Here is a 23169-nt window from a genome sequence, read left to right as displayed (position 1 = left end):
TCAAGTCTTGAGTTATCTTGATTTTAACCTATACGTATTTCCTAGATCCTTATTTCAGGTGGTTCTCAGTGTATGTGTAAGTGTGTGTGGACTTGTGTGTGTACATGAATGTGCATGTGCATGCATGAGAGGAGGCTTTTTAACCAACACTTGCTGCTAAGTTTCAGTTAAAAGTGCTTCTTATCTTCTTGAAACTGAGACACAAAATGCTTATGTTTTCATTTACATAGCTGAGATTTTTTTTTGCTAAGACCAATTTGAGTTGATTCTAGTTCCAAAATCTGTTCGCTTCTCATTTCTTCTGTTTCTCCTCACAAGATCTTGTGACCTTGATAAAGTCCAAATTATCCAGAACGTAGTTTCAAACCACTTTTCCTGTCTTGATCTTGCTCCGTGCTTTCACCCACCTTTTGCTTTAATCAAATGATGATTGTGAGAATCATCGTCTTGTGAGAATGCGCTATCCTTTTATGGGTCAGTGCTGTTGATGTTGCCTTGTCTGAGTTAACTTTTTCCTCTTTACCAGCAACTCATTAAATCCTACTCAGTGTTCTATGAAGTCCACATCCTCCATATATCCTTTTTAGTCTTCTAACTAGAAGGAAGCAGAGAACTTCTGGATCTCTTAGCAGGACTCTGGTAACATTCTGCACCTTTCAGATTGTGTTTACTGATGTTTACCTTGCATTATAGCAGTCTTTCTACTTTGAGTAGTCTGTGCGCTTCTTGAAGAACGACTATGTGCTTGTTGTTTCTTCTAGAACCTAGTATGGTACAATCAAGGGAGGGTAATGGGGTGATGAAAAATACAATTATGCATCCAGTCTGCCTGTTTGAACCCTGGTTCAAGAATCTACATCATTGACTTAGAGAAAGTTATTTTTCTCTAAAACTTAAAGTTTCCTTATTTGTAAAATGGAAAGTAATAATAGTACCTGTTCAGGTGCTCCTTCAGGGGATTAAGATAATTTGTGTGACTTTCTCAGCAATAGCATGTACTTAATAAATATTAGCTCTTATGCATCCAATAAATGTTTACTGAATATTTAATCTCAGTCTGAACAAAATGACCTGCATTTTGACTATTTTACCAGTCTTTACTGCTGCTTTAAAACAATGGGTGTATGCTTGACTAGGATCTAAATGGGCTTACCCAACAGGGTCCTTAGGGACAGAATAATCTGTCCCTAAGATCTGCTCTTAGAGCCCTGAGGCTAAGGATCAGGGATGGAGGGGAAGAAGGCTTGCAGACAAAATCCGTTTTTTTTCTTTTTTCAGCCAGCAAAAGCTTAGATCTACCCCCACGACAAAGATGCTGTAGTTAAATGAATCTTGTCAGAAAACTAGAGACTTTTAAAGAAGCTTGGGGACAAATGAAGGGTGAGAGAGAAGTGGGGCAGTTGCTTAGGGAGAGTTTGTTTCCACACAGAAACACATCGAAGAACCTTAAATATGTTGTAGATTAAGGGAAGTAGTAATCAATGGAGAAAAAAGGAGAGAAAAGATCTTGACAGCAATTGTTGGAACAGTAATCATACAGACAACTGGTGAGGGCATGACACTGCAGTGGTAGCCATAAGGGAGATAGGGGGATGGTAAGGGGCCAGCATCACTCGTTCACTCATGTAGTATTTGTTCAGTCTCTGCTGTATCAGGCACGGAAGTAATGGATTGATTATCCGGGAAGAACAAGAAGGTTGTCTAGAATGATGCCTTGATTTCTGGCTTTGATGACTTAGGATACTTCTGCTTTGAATAACTGAGATAGTATGGGAGAGTTCTAGGCATGTTATATTGTTTCCACCATAGTTTATCACAGGATAGTGATAGAGTTCCCTGTGCTGTACATGCAGTAGGACTGTGTGTATCCATTCTGCATGTAATAGTTTGCATCTGCTAACCTCAGGCTCCCAATCCATCCCTGTCCCACCCACCATGTTTTTGATGTACCTTTGGGCATCCAAGATGAAAATACATGAAAACATAAGTCAGGACTAGATGTTGTGTCATCAAGTTAGAATGTGAACATGCTCTGTTCCTTAAAACCATGATTATTAATGAATGCCTTTGCTGAGGACAAAATATCACATACAAGTAACATCTAAGGGAAGAATGGAGGTGAGTAAGTCAGGTAAGTGCAAAGAGCCTCAGAAAAAAGGGGGAGTTTCTTCCTCTGAACAAAAAGGAAGGGAAAGAAGGCATTTGCATTATTGGGAAATAATGCCTGAATGCTTTTATTTTCTCAGTGAAATAGAAAATTAAACCATCATTAGGGAATACCAGCAGAAAAGCCAAAGAAAAGGGTGGGGGAGTGGGCACGGGGCACAGGAAAGTGGTAGGTGGCTAGAAAACAGAAACCGAGAAGAGTCAGAGCTATGGAAGAGTACCCACTTTCAAATAAGTTTGGAAATCATGAATTTAAAATGGAGTCAACCAAAATATCCATTTTTTTAAGCCATGAGAAAGCAAGACAAAGTCTGATTTATTCAAGATTAGGGATTGTTGGTGTATGTAAGAAAGCGAAGTGGGGGAGGATTTTGAATGATTTAAAAGACCAAAAAGATGAAGGTAAGTGAGGTGACAGGCACAGATTGGGGAACGTAGCTATGATGAGGTGAAAGAATAGTTTGGTAAGACGAAACAAGTCAAGAAAGCAGTCAAAGGAAACCTGCGTTTAAGAAACGACATTAATTGGTGTATTGCCACCTTTTTAAAAGAATAACTTCAATATGACAGCTGCATAGAGCTCTTACTGCAAAGCATAGAGCTCATAGTGCGGCAAAGGTTATTTCTGTGGGTTCTTCAAATTTACTTTTTGGTTTGCTAAAGTATTGAAAGCTTTTTGCATGTCAGCAGATAAAAATTGACTTTAGTCTTTTGAATTTTAAGTTAATGTCTATCTCATCAAATCACTCCATGTACATAGTCTGAAAACCAAACTAGCATCGGAAACACATAAGACACAGTGGTGCCCTGCCCCACAAACCACGATTTCCCTGGTCCTTTACCTCAAAGATAACCTCTTTCTACACTGTTTCTTCTGCCATTTAAATACCTTCACATTTCTAAGTAGAATGCATATCCTGCTGCCGTTTGAATCATCACTTTTAGACATCAGCCACATCTTTTTTATGGCAAATGAGAGTTTTTCTTTTATGCTACCATCCGTCTGCTTCATAACACTCGTCTCCCAGTGTAAAGTTTTTGGTTAAATCAGTATTCAGTATTTTCATTTTTAACGCCTTACAAATGTTCACTGCTGAAAGTTTTAGTATATTTAATTGTGATTGTCTTTAAAAAAAAAACTTTTTAGAACAATACTAGAATTACGTAAAAACTGAGGGTAGTACACTTGGAGTTATATGCTGTATACCTTGCTTCTCTTATTATTAACATGTTAGTGTAGTACATCTGTTACAGTTAATGAATCAGTATAGTTATATTACTATTAACTAGCATGTATGCATGCTGTCATGTCCAACTCTGAGACCCCATGGCCTGTATCCTGCCAGTCTCCTCAGTCCATTTGATTTTCCAGACAAGAATACTGGAGTGGGTTACATTTCCTCCAGGGAATCTTCCCAACCCAGAGATAGAACCCGTCTCCTGCATCTCTTGCATTGGCAGGCAGATTCTTTACCCCTGAGCCACCTGAGAGGCCCATTGTTAATTGGAGACCATAGTTTATTCAGATTTCCATTGTTTTTGTCTAATGTCCTTTTTCTAAGATTTCATGCAAGATACCACATTACATTTAGTTGTCATGTCTCCTGTTACTCTTGGTTGTAATGGTTTCTTGGACTTTCCTTTTCTTCAGTGACTTCACTGGGTTATTTTGTTGTTTTTCTTGAGGTAGAACATACCTTGATTTTTTTTTTTTTTCCCATTGGGCTGGTGCTTTTTTTTTTTTTTTAATCTATTGCCAGTTTTTTCCATGTCTTCCTACAGTACATTTCCCACAAGACCATTCGGATCAAGTAATTCAACCATTCCAATTGCTTTCCCTAGGGCTTGCTCTCCTGAGGATTTTGGTTTTCTCTGAACTGATGCTCTCTGAGCATGTTGTATGTCTGGATTTGCCCCGAACTTTGGAATTGCCTGTACCTTTATCTTGGGATCCATTCCCTATATCCTGGGTTTCATGCTTTCTTCCTTCTTGATTTATTCCCTTGTGTTGGAATAGTATGTTCTCCAGTAGTTTCTTTGGTTAAAAAGAAGATACGGCAGAAAGTATTATGAAAACAGCTCTCACAATGTCCACCTCTTGAGTCAGACTGCTCTGGTCTGGACTGGTTCTTTCTTTGCCTGTTGTACAGAGGATCCTAAAGATTCCCTTTGCTTCTCCCCCTGGCTTCCTATTCTCTATAACCCACATTTTCCTCTTTCTTGATTTATTCCTTCATTTGAGTAGATATACAGTTCTTGAAAATGATGCATAGAAACTTACTTTTGAGACTTTATTTTGCCTTCATCCTTGATAATTTAATTGGTCATATGTTGGAATTCTGAAGACATTGCTTCCTTGTCTTTAACCTTGCAGTGTTGCTGTTGAGAATTCCAAAGCCATTCTGCTTTCAGATCTTTTGTATATGCATTTTCCCTTCACCCCTACCCCTTTCCAGAATGTAAGATGTCATTTTTTTCCTTCAGTGTTCTAAATCTCATACAGATTTCTTTAGTATGCATCTGTTTTCATCCTGTGTGAGTGCTTTTAATCTGGAAACACAAAATTCAGTTCTGGGCATTTTCTTGAGTTATTTCACTCATGATTTTCTCCCTTCTATATTCTCTCTTCTCTTTCTGGAAGACTCATTATTTGGATATTGGATGTTCTCAACTGATGATGTTTATTTTCTTATTTTGCATCTGTTATTTTGTTCTACTCTCTGAGTTTACCCTCATTTTCTAATTGGATTTAAGTAGCTGCTTCTTGTTTCACAGATGCAATGCCTTCCTGTATCTCTCTGAGAATATTAGTGATAGTCTTTTAAAGTTTCTTTTTTCCTCCTTGTTTCTGTTTCCTCAAAATTAATTTTCTGTTTTTATCTCTCGTGTATTAGCTGCTTTCCTCAGATACTTGTTAATTTTTGGATGTCCTCAAGATTAGCAGTGGGAACTGAAGCTGATTGGAAGCTCTGTCAAACTTAAAAATGTTTTTCCAGGTTTCTTCAGGTATAATTGACAAAAACTGTATGTTACGCACCCAATCTAGCTGGCTATCAGGTCCTGCCTCATATGAAGGCCGCCAGCAGTTGATGGGTAGGGCTGTGTCCCAGTGGGGCTGACTACTTAAGACTGGTGTTGACCTACTCCTGGGTGTGTTAAGCCCCTGGTGTTGGTAGGCTAGAGGGAGGATTCCAAGATGGTGCTTGCCAGCATCAGTGCCCCTGTGGTAGAAATGAGCTCCCCGGAATGGCTACTGCCAGTATCTGTGTTCTCAGGTGGAGTACCAGTTGGTCCTCCAAGATCAGGAGGAGTGTCTAAGCCTCCTTTCAGATCGTTACCTCTGTGCTGGGACTGGAGCATGTGAGGACTTGCATGTGCCCTTTAAAGAGGGTCTGTGTTTCCCACAGCCCTATGGCTTCTATACGCAAGCCCCATTGGCCTTCGTAGCCAGATGTTCTGAGTACCTGTCTTCCCAGTGTCGGACCTCCAGGCTGGGAAGCCTGGCGTGGGGCTTGCACCCCTCACTCCTAGGGGAGAACCTCTCCAGTTGTGATGATCCTTCCATTTGTGTTGTTGCCTACTCCAGGAAGCTGGGTCTTGACTGAAGCAACACTGCCCCCTCTACAAGGTCTCATTGTGGGTCTGTCTTTATACTTTTAGCGGTGGAAGGTCTTTTCCACTAGTCTTCAGATCATTCTCATCAATAGTTGCTTGTAAATAGTCTTAGTTTTTTGTGTGTTTGTGGGAGGAGCTGAGCTCAAGTTCTTCCTACTCTGCCATGTTGGCCACACCTATCAAATCTGAAAATCACTGAAGAGTGACCTCATTGGGCTGTTTGTAGGGAATTTCCAATGTTGGTGTTTCTAGAGTTTCCTTTGCTTGGGCTCATCAGATTTCCCAGAGAATATCTTCCACTTTCTTGCCTGGAAGGTAAAGGCATAGCTGCCAGCCTCTATGAGGTTTTAATACTCATCATTCAACATGTGTATGATCACGTGCCCCCAGGCCTCTATTTTTTGATGAAAGTTCCCATGCCCTCAGGTGGGCAAGTCATTGTCCAATGTAAAGACTCTTTTTTTTCTCTCTCTCCAGGAAATATCCTCTGGAATTATGCCAATCTGGAAGAGGGGATTGAAGGATTTTCCCACTCAAATTTCACTCAGTCTTCCTTCTAGCCAGCCTGTCTCCCGTTCTAGATGAGGTGTATCTTCTCTGTCCCCTCTCACTGAGCCTTTTGGGTATTGTCCTGTGTAAATCAGGTTGATTTTCTGCTATCTCACCACTGGCTTAAATTTGGCTTTTTCTTGTTTACCAGAATGGTTGCTTCTCATTCATCTGCTTTCTAGTTTATAAAAATCTTTTTGTTGTTCTCTCTTCTGCTTCTATCTTTATGTTTTTTGTTTTGTTTTGTTTTTTAAGGAGAAATTCCTTTTAGTTTTACTGGGTCTAGAAGCAGTGAAGTTAATAATGTATGTTCAATTCGTTATCTTAACCCAGAAATCCTAACAGTTTCGTTTTTTTAAGTGCAACATAATATTCATAGTGTAAGTACACCAAAATATTTTAATCCATAACGTGACAGAATTCTTTTCTCTGCTCATGGTTACGTGGCAGCTAACCTCCATGGGAGCCCCGATTAATTCTTGCCACCTGAGACTCAAGCCATTATATAGTCCCTCCTACACTGAATAGGCTAACCTTTGTAAGCAGCAGGATATTGCAGAAATGATGGAGTGTAAATTCTTAGGGTAGATGTAGTCTTCACCCTGAGCTCTATTTCAGATTTTTTGCTTTGGAGGAAGCCTCTGTCTCTAGGGAGAGGTCTGAGGGCCAGGAGCTGAGGCCTCCTGCCAACAATTAACATTAACTTTCAAAGCATGTGAGTGAACCACTTTGTCAATGGCTCTTGCAGCCTGGTGGACTCTTGAGATGACTGTAGCCTGGGTATATGTCTTGTCTGCATCTTAAACTGCTCCCAGATTCCAGGACCAACAGAAACTGTATAAGTACTTCTTGCTTTAAGAAGCTAAAATTTGGGGATAACTTGTTACTCGATAATAGATAATTTATATAGTGGGTTGTTTTGTTTTTTTTTTTGGTCTGCTTGCATTCTTCTGGAAATTCCCTGTTCATACTGTGTCCATTTTTTATAGTGCTATTAAGAAATATTATATATTCTTTACACAAAAATGTACACTAATCCTTTGTTATACATGTTGCAACTATCTTTTCAGTTTATTGAACATTTTTTAACTTAATGGTCTTTGTTTTACATTAATTTAAAATCCTTATTTAGCCTTATATAGTATAATCTTTCCCCCAAAGTCATTGTTTTGGTTTTTGTAATAAGGTTTTGTCTACCTTGAGGTGTTTTACAGTTCTTTTTTTCCACAGAGCTTTTTTACTACACGTGGAATTCATTTTAAAAATAAATTTTACTTTTCTTTCAGGTGGAGAGCCAGTTATTCATAAACTTTCATTACACCATTTATTTATACTATTTTTAACATTTACTAAAACTTTAGTAATTATTTATTAAAACTATATAAGCACTCAGCTATTTATTGAATAGCTTTTTTTTTTTTGTACCCTCATGGCTTTGAAATACCATTGTTGTTTCGTATTATGTTCCTATATTTTAAGGAATCTATTTCTGAGCTATTTGGTTCCCTTCGTCATGTGTCTTAATTTTAGCTCCCCTCCGTCATTTGTCTAATTTTGCTCTGGGATCATACGGGTTTAATACCATGACTTTAGAGTATGTTTTGATGTCCTACAAATAACTTATCCTCTCATTCTTTCTTTCCTTTTTTTGTTCAAACCTGCCCTGGCTATTCATTTTTCAAACAAGCTTGTCCCTTTTCTTAGCATGTTGGTTATTTGATTGTATTGGCTCTGTAAATTGTTTTGGTGAAAACTTACCCAAATAAAGCAACAAAATATTGATTCTTCTCATTCAGAAATGTGATACAACTATTTTCAAACTTTCTTTTGTGTCCTTGCATAGCTTTTTAGTTTTCTTCATATAAATCTTGCATGTTTCTTAAATTTATCTTTAGAAATTTGTAAGTTTTTAATATTGTTATTCATGAAATTGTTTGGTTTTTCCCTATTAGTTTCGAATTGGTTAATGTTGGTGTGTGTAAGCAAGTTATTGTCTATGAAATCTATTGATTCCTATGTGATGATTTACTCTCTGGCACCTTATGAAACTTTTATTCTAACAAATTTTTAGTTGATTCTGTTTTATGTATGTAGATTGTTTCATCTACAAATAACCTTAGTTTTATATATTCCAATCCAGTGTCTGTACCTGTTTATTTTGCTCTTCTTTTTGTACTGAGTGGGACCTCCAGCAAAATGTCAAACAATAATCATGAAAGAGTTATTAACACTATTCTTATGCTTCCTCCTGTGATGTTTAATGGGATATTTCCTGTAGGGTTGTGGTACTTCTATCAAATTAAAGCTAGTTTGGGGGTGTTCTTTCTTTTTTTTTTTTGCTGTTTCAGGTGTACTGATTTATTAATGTTGGTTTAGAATTTACTGGCATACTCATTTATCTTTGTTGTTTTCTAATCTGACAATGTTGAGATATATATCAACAGATTTTCTAATGTTTAACTGTCTTTATATTTCTGGAATAAATCTTGTTTGGTCATGATATGCTAGCCTTAGAATGTTGAATAAATAATATATTTTAGATAGATATTGGTCAGGACTTATAAGTTGGTATTTAAAACAGTTTATCATTAAATATGCTGAAATATTTATCTACCCAATACTAGGTGTTGTATTTTCAGTGCATGGATTTCATACTCTGATTCCAGCAGAATTTTTTTCTCTCTTTCTTCTTTTTCCCCTCTCCTCCCCCACCCTCCCGCCACCCCTGCAGTGGAAGTGCAGAGCCCTAACCACTGGACTACCAGGGAAGTCCATATTCTTATGTAATGTTTTTGCCTTTATTAACAGATATTAAGTGTACAACTTCTTATATAGTATTTGCCATGTATTTTTATTAACGTTGTGAGGAGATACTATTTAGCTGACCTGTCGGAGCGTAGAGAAGATATGTAAGAACATCAGAATAATACATTGCCATGTTCTCTTACTTTAGTGCTATTCTCTTCTTTCCTTTATAGTGGTTAACCCACAGAACTTGATTAGAAATTTAACTCTTCTAATTATTAGCTAGAATAATAATTACCTCAGCTGGTAAAGAATCCGCCTGCAATGCAGGAGACCCCAGTTCAATTCCTGGCTCAGGAAGATCCCCTGGAGAAGGGATAGTCTACCCACTCCAGTATTCTTGGGCTTCCCTGGTGGCTTAGATGGTAAAGAATCCACCCAGGTCAGGAGACCTGGACTCAACCCCTGGGCTGGGAAGATCCCCTGGAGAAAAGAATGACTACCCACTCCAGTATTCTTACCTGGAGAATGCCATGAACAGAGGAGCCTGGAGGGCTACAGTCCATGGGGTCACAGAGTTGGACACAACTGAGCGACTTTCACTTTCAATTTCATAGTTATTTATCTTCTCTGAGCTTTAATTATGCCATCTGAAATAATTGAAATAACAGTTACAGCTGAGCTTTTAGTTCCTCAAGAACACACCTGAGAACCTGTATATATTTTCAGCAAGGCAAAATTAAATTATATACAGCTATTAGTAGAATACAGCAAAAAAGAAAAAGAAAAAAAGATTCATTTGGACCACTGGTCAGATCTTCTTGGACCCATACATTTCTGACTCTTAAATTCAAAGGTAAATAGGTGAGCTATGTCGCCAGACAAAAATACATATGCCAGGCTACTAGCAGGCTGTTGTGAAAGGATCATATAAAAATCATATTAAAAGTTTCATCAGCAATCTATAGTGCAAGGATTTTATGATTACACAATCCTCATTTACATTATACTCTTGAGGATTACACAATCCTCATTTACATTATACTCTTGAGGATTACACAATCCTCATTTACATTATCAGATCAGATCAGATCAGTCGCTCAGTTGTCTCCGACTCTTTGCAACCCCATGAATCGCAGCACGCCAGGCCTCCCTGTCCATCACCAACTCCCGGAGTTCACTCAGACTCACATCCATCGAGTCAGTGATGCCATCCAGCCATCTCATCCTCTGTCGTCCCCTTCTCCTCTTGCCCCCAATCCCTCCCAGCATCAGAGTCTTTTCCAATGAGTCAACTCTTCGCATCAGGTGGCCAAAGTACTGGAGTTTCAGCTTTAGCATCATTACTTCCAAAGAAATCCCAGGGCTGATCTCCTTCAGAATGGACTGGTTGGATCTCCTTGCAGTCCAAGGGACTCTCAAGAGTCTTCTCCAACACCACAGTTCAAAAGCATCAATTCTTCGGCGCTCAGCCTTCTTCACAGTCCAACTCTCACATCCATACATGACCACTGGAAAAACCATAGCCTTGACTAGATGAACCTTTGTTGGCAAAGTAATGTCTCTGCTTTTGAATATGCTATCTAGGTTGGTCATAACTTTCCTTCCAAGGAGTAAGCATCTTTTAATTTCATGGCTGCAGTCACCATCTGCAGTGATTTTGGAGCCCAGAAAAATAAAGTCTGACACTGTTTCCACTGTTTCCCCATCTATTTCCCATGAAGGGATGGGACCAGATGCCATGATCTTCGTTTTCTGAATGTTGAGCTTTAAGCCAACTTTTTCACTCTCCTCTTTCACTTTCATCAAGAGGCTTTTTAGTTCCTCTTCACTTTCTGCCATAAGGGTGGTGTCATCTGCATACCTGAGGTTATTGATATTTCTCCCAGCAATCTTGATTCCAGCTTGTGCTTCTTCCAGTCCAGCGTTTCTCATGATGTACTCTGCATATAAGTTAAATAAACAGGGTGACAATATACAGCCTTGACGTACTCCTTTTCCTATTTGGAACCAGTCTTTACATTATACTCTTCAACCAATCTTGAAATTGTTTCTGGGGGTGGAGTCTGCTGTCATCAGTAGCCATGATTTTAAAATAAAAACAGGAATACTACTTCTTAGTCCTTTAAAGTCCTACTGTACATAACACTTCTTCACACGAAGCTTAAATGAGACATGGGATGTAACAACATCCCACATGTTAACTGCTGTATCCCACTGGTTTTGTACAGAAGAGCATTTAAATGCTTATGTAAAACTTTGAAGAAAAATGTGTCTAGCAATATACCAAGAAGGGGATTTAAAAAAAAAATTTTTTTTTTAAATACTTTCTCTAGAATCTAGGGGGTAAGGCAGGTAAGTACATGGCACAGTGTAATACAGTCACAGAGGCTAAGGGGAACCTACAAGCTGGGCTCTGAACCTGGGCAGCGTGGAGCCCACAGAGCTATTTGTCACATCTAGAGGTGTTGGCCAGTGGAAGAAAAGAGGAGGGCTGGTCTTCACAGGGCCCAGCCTATGGGGTTCTGAGGGGCAGACACAACCTGGAGCTGCCTGAGGTTAAGGTCCACATCAGACAAGGTCTTAAAGCAAAAGGCCTGATTAGTCCTCTTTTCCATGACTAAGGTCTCATCATAAACTTAAGAGGAGTTTCAAGCTGAAAGGCCCCCCTGGCCTCAAGAGCAAACTAGGCGCAGCCATTTACCTGCAGCCCAAGAAGCTCTCTGTGCAACTCACCTTCAAGTTTCTATTCTGCTCCCTGCTCAAACCTAAGAAAGAAACTCGTGGTTTGCAAGGGTATCCTGATAACCACATTGCTCAATTGGAGCACTTTTATCTTTCAGGTACTTTCAGGTAATTAGCTTCTGGCCCGAGGGGCACATTCCAGCCCTTGCCTTTCTTTTCTTTTTTTTTTCTTTTTCTTCTGTTTTCTCTTATAGTTAAGAAAGTCTATACCGACAGCATTTTAGAACTGGAGCAAGAAGTCGGAATGTTTGTCTCCGTGAGCAGCCGATTTTCGGCCTCTGCATTCTGTGGTTCGACGGCTAACTCAGAACTAGACGCTGAATTCTGTGGTTCGACGGCTAACTCAGAACTAGACGCTGACCCTGGCATCGAAGGGGAAGAGTAAAGTCTTGGTAAAAGTAGTGCAGGGTTCGCTGCAGTTCATGCCAACCGAGAGTTAAAGCGAAAACTCAACCAACCAAAACAAAATCCAGAAGCTCCATGCTTTTCTGTTCCTTGTCTTGCGATCTGTTACGGGTGGTGTTTTGCAAACTGCAAATCCAGTGCCTGCTCGAGCCTCCAGGGCAGGGAGCGCCTGGGTGCGGCCCTGTCCCCGGCGCGGTGGCGCGCACACCCCTTTTCTGCAGACTCACAGGTTTCCAGGCCCCGCCTCCTCCGGGCCCAGCTGATCTCCGTCGCCCTTCGGGCCTGGAACCCAGGCGCCCGGAGAGAGCCCCAGGCCGCCCCGGGGGCGGCGGGCGGCGGCGGAGCCGGGACCGAGCCGCGCGGTCTCCTGATCCCGCCGGCTCGGGGAAGGGAGGCGGGGCGGCCGGGCCGGGGCGGGGCGGTGGCCACGGCCGTGAGCCCGCCCCTCCTCGCCCTCCGCCGGCCGGCCGGCGCGACCATGGAGGTCTACATCCCGTCCTTTCGCTACGAGGAGAGTGACCTGGAGCGGGGGTACACGGTAGGTCCGGACAGGGCCCCGCGAGCCGGACCTGGGGCTGCCGAGCCCGGGAGGTGCCCCCGGCCGCCGCCGCCCCTGCGCGGGGTTGTGTGTGTGTGTGTGGTGGTGGGGGGGGGGGGGGATTCCTTCGCTCCCCTCCCTCCTCTCCTCCCCTCCCCCGGCCCATTGGGACGGCTGCGCCCGGGCGCGGTTGTCAAGGAAACGGGCGCCCCCTCCCAGGCGCGGCGGCGGCGGCGGCGGGCTCCCGGGGCGCCCCGGTTTGGTCCCTTCCCCCTCCCAGCCCCGCTCCCGGCCTCCGGGCTGCAGCGCCGGGAGTCGAGTCCTCGGACGCGGCGCTTGCCGTTCTCCCCGCCGCCCGCCCCCTGGAGCCCGGGATGGGCTACACTGGTTCTGGCTCAGCTGCCCGCTCCGTCCAGACAAGTGGCTTTTGCGACGGGCTGATGCTGTTGGTTTCCAAGTTCGGTAGGGATTCATTCAGATGAAAAACATGCTCATTAAGAAAAATAATCATCTGTAGAATTTATTCGCCCAAGTGAACACATGTGTTGCTTTTAGATGAATTCCAAAGTTTTGTTTGTTTGCTGTTTCTAGTTCTGCAGTGCCTTGAAATGGCAAAGTCAGGTATTCACTGAGCACCTGTTCTATACCTAGGGGGACTGCGGTCTCAGGAATGAGAAACAGGGTCCCCGCTTTCACTAGTGGAGGAGTGGCGGGGAGGAGTGGCGGGGAGGGCAGGGACCGTGCCTGGAGCCTCTGGGTGATAAGTTTAGTATGGGGACAGTTGACTTCCCAGTGAACTTAGACATCTTCATCTAGACAGTCATTGCTAGAGGGGGAAATGCCTCATCCTGGAGTTGACCTTGGTAAATTTTATTTCCATTTAGAGAGTTGGTAGGCTTTGGAAGGACTTGCGTAGGGCACTATGAAGGATTTTTATTTTATTCACTTCTAATTCACTCGCTAAACTCCAGTGCATTAATTTGGCAGAGCAGTATTTTAATCTCAGTCTTTAAAGATTGTTGGGTTTCGGTCATAGCTTATTTGGACCCTTGTTTTTTCATAAGGAGGATTAATTCACCTTCTCAAAGGAGTTTTTAGAATTAAGAGTAGTGATTGCAAAAAGAAAATTCAAGAAGTATGTGGGTTTCTAGAATTAGTAGACTGCTGGGTCCATGTACCCCCAAAACAAGTTCTCAAAGTCCCTTCCTCTGGTGTGGGGACGGGGAGACTTCAACCAAGGGAGAGCTGAGCTCCGGGGCCCTTATCTATATAAACGAATTATGAATTTGATTAAAATTATACCATGTCTTATTTTTAAAGGGAGGGGGGATGAATTTGAATGTGAACCTATTTAGGCTTTTTCCTTCCGCCTAAACCCCTGGTCATCTTTCATTCTTTCAGGTGTCTCCCCTGTCCCGCCAGCCCCCGTCAGCATCAATAGTCATGGGAGGCCTTCCATCTTTAGGGCGTTCTTTAAGGATTTGGAGATAAAAAGGCTGCTTGTCACAGCCCTTGGTCTCAGTAGTCCAAGCTAAAAGTTAATTACCTTCTCAAATAAGCACTTAAGTGAATCAGAATGATTGATTTTCTTCCATTAGAGGATCTGTGTTTTTTACTGGTGTTATGGCCAGCCATGTGCCAGACTCTAGGTTGTGGATTAAACTGATTTGGAAGGCACCTTTGTCTTGGTAAACTTGGTAGTTAGAAGATTACTTCTGCGAGGAGAGCTTGTGTGCTTTTTAAAAGTGTATTTAAAAAAAAAAACAATGACTTCCCTGGTGGCTCAGACGGTAAAGCATCTGCCTGCAATGCTGGAGACCCGGGTTCAGTCCCTGGGTGGAGAAGATCTCCTGGAGAAGGCAATGGCAAACCACTCCAGTATTCTTGCCTGGGAAATCCCACGGATGGAGGAATCTGCTGGCTACAGTCCATGGGGTCGCAAAGAGTCGGATGGGATTGAGCCACTTCACTTTCAAAAAAACAATCCTAATGTATTTAGGTTGGTAGCAGTTTGTTACTTCTGCAAGTGATTTTTTTTCCTTTGTGAGTTTGTGAAGCAGATACTTTGTATCCTTGGCATAATAGTTTTGTAATTGTTTAGCAGTTTATTCATTCAGCAGGTATTAACTGAAGTGCCTGCTGTGCCTCTCTGTTCTGGATGCTAGGAAATTAGCAGCTTCTTACAAAAACCCAGAATTTAAAAGTTTAATCTCAGTTCTAATCTCAGTTTCCTAGGTAAAGTCATGTATGTGCATGCATGCTAGGTCACTTCAGTTGTGTCCAATTCCTTGGTAAAATCATGTATGTGCATGCGTGTTAGGTCGCTTCAGTCATGTCCAATACAGACCCCATGGACTGTAACCCTCCAGGCTCCTCTATCCATGGGATTCTCCAGACAAGAATACTGAAGTGGGTTTGCATGTCTTCCCAACCCAGGGATTGAACCAGACTCTCTTAAGTCTCCTACATTGGCAGGCAGGCTCTTTACCACTAGCACCACCTGGGAAGTCTCCAAACAACGTATATTTTACTGTAAAAGGTACATTTTTACTTTAGTGACTGTGCTTTAAACTTAAGAAATATTAATTTGCAATCTAACAAGTTCAGTGATAGGACATTTTAAGTAGAGGATGATTTTCTGTCCTTGCTTCTTGTCCCATGCCCTCAGAGATAAGGCATAGGGATAGTTTCTTAGAGACTTTCCCCCTATGCTATGAAAACATGTTTTTTTCTTTTTTAGAATAAATAGCAAGATTTCATTATAGCTGTCATTGTATAACTTATAGATATCTTTCGGTGCTAATATGGACAGGATTGTATCTTTCTTAGTGATAGCAAAGGGATATTTCACGGAAGGAATGTACCATAATTTGTTTACACAGATCTCTGCTGATGGCCGTTGACATTTGCTTCTAATTTTTTAGCAACTATGTCAAATATGTTGAAATAAGACATCCCCTATACATGCCTTTTTATGCAAGCTACTGGGATTTCTGTAGAACCATAAATAGAAGGGGTACTTCTGGCCCTCTAAGTTTTTATCAGTATTGCTCAAGCTCTGTTATTCAAAAAACATATGCAAAGTTATGCTCTGTGTACAAAGTAATTTACCTTTAAAGAGTGAATGTGTGCCTTTTGATTATTTAAATATTTACTGTGGGCCTGCCCTGTGTTCATTAGGTGGGGAACTGAATGGTGGAAGGATCTTGTTCCTTCCTTGGGGACTCTCAGCCCATCCTGCAGGGGCCAGGTGGGGAAGAGTTAGGGTGCTAATGTCAGCTAGAGTCTTGAGGAAGGGAAGGAACTGGGCAGTTCTGCTCTGCCTTAGGGTGGTGTGCTGGGGTGGGGGAAGGGTGCTCAGGAATGCTGACTTTTGAAATCTGATGAGGTTTTTGCTGGGATTGTGAATTCTAAAAAGAGGAAGTACGGGGCAAAATTTCTTCACCCAGTGAGGGGGGAAAAGGCATTTTAAACTCCCAGATTCACCAAAAAAAATAGACAAAAGCAACAACTAAAAGGACACTTCTACATCATTGTAGTTTACAAAGAAGCAGCAAAGGATATTGTAACAAAGTGCAGGTCAACTCTTCCCATCCCAGGCCCACCCTCCACTGTGTGTTTATTTAATATCTGTTCCCGTTCTAGGCTGTAAGCTTCTTGAGGCTAGGAGAGTGTCAGTCTCCTATGCTTATCCACGTTGTCCCAGGCTCATGCATATTGTCCAGGGTTTATCCATAGTGAAAATTCACTATAAATAGTGAATGATTGAGTCTTCTGATAGAACAAAGTCAGTCACTGGAGAGGAGTCACTGGGCTTCAGTGATCCTGAGGTGTGAAACAGCTTCTCGAGTTGGACTGGGCTGGTGCCGAGTGATTCCTGATGGAGAGAGGTGTGGAGGAGAGACCAGCTCGCTAGCTTTGAGAACCATAAAGGGGTCTGGACTTCAGCGTCAGACCGTGGGATGTCGCTGGAGTTTTAAGGAAGGAAGTAACATGACTAGCTTTGCATTTAGAAGGATGACCCTGGAGCATTAATCATGGAGGAGATGCTTGCAAAATGACCAAAAAGAAGAGGATGAGGGCTGAGCTAAGGCAACTGGGCAGGGAAGGGGGCAGGCCTTACAGGAATCCCCAGGGTCTGGTGACTAGATTTGAGGCAGCAGGGTGACTCCCGCGAACAGGGGTGCCAGTGACCAGAAAAGAATGGCACGCAGTCAGTTTCATCTGGGGGCCTGTTGGGCCTTTTTGTGGCAGATCAAGCTATTTTGTTCTGGAATTCAGGATACATAGAGAGATCAAGGCTAGAAATATGGCTCCAGGGGGTCTTTTAGCATCAAAGATGGAAAAAACCATATAAGTTGATGCTCTTCCCAGGAAACACATGTAAAAGTGAGGAAGGAGGCAGGACTGAAGGTAAAGCCCTTCTCAACACAGCAGCCAAAGCAACAAGGAAACCCAGGGGTGTGAGGGGTGTGAGGTAGGAAGAGAAAGGGGTGTGAGACAGGAAAAGAAAGAAGAGTAGATGCTTTACAAGGAGCACAGTGCTGGATGTGACTCTCTGGCCTTTCCTGGAGAGGATGGAGCACAGTCCACTGGACATGAGAGTAAGCAGGTCCTGGGTGCCCATCCTGTAGGCTAATATTGATATTTTCCATTTTCAGATACATGGTTGGTAAAAACAAAATGGGCTTCCCTCATAGCTCAGTTGGTAAAGAATCTGCCTGCATTGTAGGAGACCTGGGTTCAATTCCTGGGTTGGGAAGATCCCCTAGAGAAGGAAATTGCAACCCACTCCAGTATTCTTGCCTGGAGAATCCCATGGACAGAGGAGCCTGGCGGGCTATAGTTCATGGGGTTGCAAGAGTCGGACACGACTTAGCGACTAAAGAGAGAGACAGAAGAACAAAAGAAAACTAGAAAGACTGTTCAGGGAACAACATAAAAGTCTGAATGTATTAGATTTCATTTTCCATAGCTGTAAAAATCAAGGCATTGAATTAAATAGATTTTCAAGTCCGTTTTAATTATATGTGTGTGATTGAGTGTGTTGTGCTTATACAAATATGTCTTTTTCTTGATATCTCAACTCTTTCACTGCTTTACTTTCTATCATGTTTCTTAGTGCATAAGGCACCTCCATATATACATGGTCATAATATTGAGATCTATGTAGGGATAGTTACTTTAATATTTTCTGGGTTAAAATACACAAATTGAACAATATAATGAACCACCATTTGCTCATTACTCACCTTCAATATTTTACAATACTTATTTCATTCACCACCTTTCATTCTTCCATTTAAAACAATTCTGCAGTATTTTAAAGCAAATCCAAAATAAAATCTCACCTGTAAATATTTTACTGTGAATATCTGTCAGCTAGACTTTAAAGAAACATAACCAAAAGGTAAATGTTACTGCAAGGTTAGCAAAACCTTAATATCATCCCAACTCTTAGTTGTTTTTGTTGTTTTTAATATAACCCCAGTGCAGATATTGCCTGAGAATTTACAGTGATCGTTGGCAAGTATTATTACTGCCATTTTATATTTGTGAGAATGAGACGGAGGGATTGAGTAAGGGGGCCCAGCCACTTCCTTTCTCTGTTTCCCTTCATCCTCAGAGAAGCTTCTACCTAGTGACAAAATGGTAACATGTTTCAGATTGAAAAAAAAAACAAACACTGTATTCTACAACATCCGGAGGAAGAGAGGATGCTTCTTCAGAGCAAGGGCACTTTTCTTCCTTTGCATCTCATTATCCCTAGTTGGTTCCTCAACCGATGCCATTGCCAGGGGGATTCTGTGTGCTGATTGGCTGTCTTCACTATGCTTATTACAGTCACCATGGCAAGGATAAGTTAACCAGATGGAGTGAAAATAGTTAGGGGGCATCTCTGGAGCTAGGAATGAGGTCAGTTCATTCCGGCCACCTAACCCTGTAGACACCGCAGTGGGAGAAGCTCAGAAGGATGGTGAAGCCACAGTGCCCACAACAGTATCTTCCAGTCACCCTTTCTTTATAAGCATCTTTGATGCTGAAGGCCTCCATGTAACAAGAGCGTAGCTGGCACAGTGCCTCACACATGGTAAACTCCTAGCATAAGCAAACATTAAACGCGTGTTGAGTGATTAAGTCAACCATGTGTATGTTCCTTACTCTGAAAGACAAGACATGCAGTTTGAAAATATTCTTGACCATTAACAGAATGCTACATTCGCTTGGAAATTCAAAATTTTACAAGACGATTGAATTTTGCAAGGGATGGTGCTTAGAAATTGATCGATTCTTTTCAAATAAGATTTTGATTTTGAAATAATTTTAGATTTGCAGAAAAGTTGCAAAATTAGTACCAACAGTTCCATATACCGCTCACCTAGCTTCCTTTTTAACATCGTCCATTGCCATGGTAATGTCAAACCGAGGAAACTAGCATCAGTACCTTGCTAGCTAACTAAGCTCCAGACGTTTTTGGATTTCACCAATTTTTCCACTCACGTCCTTTTTCTGTCCCAGGATCTCATCCAGGATACCACAATGCTTTGAAATGATGCTGTGTTTGTAGTCCCAAGTTGTAGCACCCTGTCTCTAAAAATGAGGCAGGCGTGTTATTAGATATGAACCTGTATGGATTAAATCAAATTTTGATTATTCCAGATGCTTCCTTGGAAATTTTTGCCATTTGGCAAAGCCCTGTTGATAATCTTCCACCCGTGTGTGACAGAAGCTGACACAGCATCGCAATGACAAGCACAGGCCATGGAGAGACTCAGGCTTGTGCCTCAAATCTTGCTCTCCCGGCATTTAGCCCAAAGCCAGGCTTTGAGCAGGCTTCTTAATCTCCCTGTGCCTTATTTTCCTCATTTGTAAAAGAAAATACTATGGGTTTCTTTGGTGGGTCAGTGATGAAGAATCCGTCTGCCAAGGCAGGAGCCGTAGGTTCCATCCCTGGGTCGGAAAGATCTCCGGGAGAAGGGAATGGCAACCACTCCAGTTCTCTTGCCTGGAGAATCCCAGGGACAGAGGAGCCTGGTGGGCTGACGTCTGTGGGGTTGCACAGAGTCCGACAAGACTGAAGTGACTTAGCAGCAGTAGCAGCAGCATTATGCCTAAAAAAAACAATTTATACACCTTCACTAAAAAAATACCTTACCGCTAAAAATGCTCACTTTCGTCAGAGCCTTCAGTGAATGATAATCTTTATGCTGGTCGTGGGTCTTGCCTTGATGTTGGTGTCTGCTGACTGATTGGAGTGATGGTTGTTGAAGGTTGGGGTGCTTTGGCTATTTCTTAAAATAAGACAGCAGTGAAGTTTGCTGCATTGATGAACTCTTCCTTTCATGAATGATTTCTCTCCAGCAGGCAATGCTGTTTGATAGCATTTTACCCACAGAACTTATTTCAAAATTGGAGTCAGTCCTCTCTCACCCTATTGCTGCTTTATCAACTCAGTTTATGTCATTTTCAAAATCCGTTGCTATCATTTCAACAATCTTCACAGCATCTTCACTGAGAGTAGATTCCATCTCAAGAAACCACTTCTGTTGCTCATAAGAAGCAACTCCTCATCCCGTTTATATCTTATCATGAGGTTACAGCAGTTCAGTCACTTCTTCAGGCTCCACTTCTCGTTTTCCAGCTGTTTCCAGTACATCCACAGTGACCTCCTCCACTGGAGGCGTGGACATCTCAAAGTCATCCATGAAGGGTTGGAATCGCCTTCTTCCAGACATCTGCTTATGTTGATGTTTTGACTTCTTACCATTAATCATGAATGTCCTTAATGGCATGTAGAATGATGAATCCTTTCCAGAGGTTTTCCGTTTACTTTGCCTAGCCAGATCTATCAGAGGAATCACTGTCTATGGCCGCTATAGTCTTACAAAATATGTTTCTTAAGAAATAAGACTTGAAGGTTGAAACTGCTCCTTAATCCATGGCACAGGCTGTAGATAGATGTTATATTAGCAGGCAGGAAAACAGTATGAATCTCTTTGTCTCCATCAGAGCTTTCGGGTGACCAGGTGCATTGTCAATGAGCAGTCATATTTTGAAAGGAATCTTTTTTTTTCTGGGCAGTAGGCCTCAACAGTGGGCTTAAAATATTTGATAAGCCATGTTGTCAACAGACTGTCACCTCGGCTTTGCTGTTCCATTTAGAGAGCACAGGCAGAGTAGATTAAGCATAAATCTTGAGGACTCTAGGATTTTCATAATAGTGAAGGAGCATTGACTTGTCTTCAATCACCATTTGCATTAGCCCCTAACAAGAGGTTCACCCTCTCCTTTGAGCTTTGCAGCCAGGCCTTGGCTTCTCCTCTCTACCTATGGAAAGCCCTAGATGACATCCTTTTCCAATAAAAGGCTGTTTCACCTGCACTCAAAGTCTGCTGTGTACTGCCAGCACCTTCATTCATTATCTTAACTGGATGTTCTGGATAACTTGCCGCAGGTTCTACATCAGCACTTACTGTTTCACCTTGCACTCTGATGTTATGGAGACAACTTCTTTCCTTCAGCCTCATGAACCAAACGCTGCTAGTTTCAAAATTCTCTTCTGCAACTTCCTCACCTCCCTCTGCCTTCACAGAACTGAAGAGAGTTGGGGCCTTGCTTGAATTAGGCTTTGGCTTAAGAGGATGTTGTGGCTGGTGTGATAGTCTATCCAGACCATTACACCTTTCTCTGTGTCAGCAGTAAAATTGTTTACCGTTTTTAATCATTTGTATGTTCACTGGAGTAGCACTTTTAATCTCCTTCAAGAACTTGTCCTTTGCATTCACAAGTTTGGTTCGCTATTTGATGTAAGAGGTCTAGTTTTTAGCTTATCTTGGCTTTCAGCATACTTTCCTCACAAAGCTTTCATCATTTCTAGCTTTTGGTTTAAAGTGACAGGTGTGTGACTCTTCCTTCCACTTGTTCACTGAGAGGCTATTGTAGGATTTTTAATGAGCCTGATTCCGGGTTATGTCTATTGTGTGTATTGCTGTGTCTCAGGGACTAGGGAGGCCCAAGGCCAGGGAGAGAGATGGTGAATGGTCAGTTTGTGGAGCAGTCAAACTTCACATTTATCCATTAAGTGTGCTGTCTTATCTGGGCACAGTTTGTGGTGCCCCCAAACAATTGCAGGAGTAGCATCAAAGATCAGGGATCACAGATCACTGTAATAAAAATAATAGTAGTGAAAATGTTTGAAATATTGCACAAATTACCAAAATGTGGCACAGACACGAAGTGAACAAATGCTGTTGGAAAAATGATGCTAATAGACCTGTTTCATGTAGGGTTGCCACAAACCTTCATTTTTTTAAAAATGCAATTTATGCAAAGCCCAATAAAGCAAAGTGCAATAAAATGAGGTCTGTCTGTACCTACTTTTTAGGATGGTTTAAGGATGGGGAGAGAATCTTTACAAAGTGCAAGGAATGCTGTCTCTAGCTATGTTCATGATTTATTCATATTATTTCAAGTATGAACTGCCTTGATGTTTACTTTTTTTTTAAGTTTTTTAATGTGAATTAATAATGTAAACCAAAGTCCAGAATAAATATTTGTGCTGTATAAGACAAACTTCTTGTAGATACTTTGAAGTACTACAGAAGGAACAGTTACATTTAACCAATTCATATTCTTATTACAGCTTTTGACTATGTTCAATTCAGATTTAGTTTTCTAGCCTTATTTACTACATTTTTTTTTTCCTTCAAGATCCTAGCGACTAATATCTTTACATAAATGTTAGAATGTCTTCTGGAGGGCGTGGGGATACACATTTCCCATCTTCTCCATTCTCTTCCATTCCCCACTGCATTTCTCCAAAACAAGTGAGTCATCAGGCACATACCTTGTATTCTTACGATGGTTTTGCAAGTACTCATTCAGATTTTTAATGCGATTTCCTGCTATTTTGCTTCATATGTGTCTGTTCTAATTTTCAATTGTTGTGTGTCTTTGTTAACTTCCTTGCTTTCTAGTATAACAAGATGTTCCCAGTAAATCTTTTACCTTTCCAGCCCCAGATTTGGAATTAGCTTTTTCTCTAATGGTCCCTGGTTCCCTTTAGTGGGAAATGATTCAGGGACCATGATCTGGACACGAGATACATAGAGTCAGCTTTCTGGGTCTCTGTGGGCTTTGCACCCTTTGAATCCGGATGCCAAATGGGCCAATGTGGGGAGCTGATTGTGTTCCCTGTATTGCGCCCTTGTATGTGAAGGACTTGAGCATACACAGAGTGTGAGGTTGGCTGGGGCTCCTGGAACTCATCCCCCAGGGCTTCCAAGGGCTGACTGGGTTTATGGAGATTTCTAGACCTTTTTCTGTGGTCTAGGTAGGAATTTATCTTATTAGTCTCTTGTGTCTTCAACTGTGTCTTCTTTTTCTCACACCAAAAATCTCAGTAC

At 41.7% G+C, this 23169-nt stretch overlaps 1 protein-coding gene across 1 annotated transcript in view; it reads left to right on the top strand.

Moving 5' to 3' along the window:
• The first annotated feature begins 12618 nt into the window (after window positions 1–12618).
• SNX24 (sorting nexin 24) overlaps window positions 12619–23169 on the top strand; it is a 170779-nt gene continuing 160228 nt past the window's right edge. Inside the window, exon 1 of the mRNA XM_061422955.1 lies at window positions 12619–12763. Within this exon, the coding sequence (XP_061278939.1) occupies window positions 12704–12763 (60 nt within the window). The 5' untranslated portion in view covers window positions 12619–12703. The remainder of the gene's footprint in view (window positions 12764–23169) is intronic.

The sequence above is a fragment of the Bos javanicus genome, chromosome 7 (assembly GCF_032452875.1).
Source record: "Bos javanicus breed banteng chromosome 7, ARS-OSU_banteng_1.0, whole genome shotgun sequence".
Taxonomy (NCBI): domain Eukaryota; kingdom Metazoa; phylum Chordata; class Mammalia; order Artiodactyla; family Bovidae; genus Bos; species Bos javanicus.
Note: the sequence above shows the minus strand (reverse complement) of the source record. Positions and strands in the feature narration are given on the sequence as shown.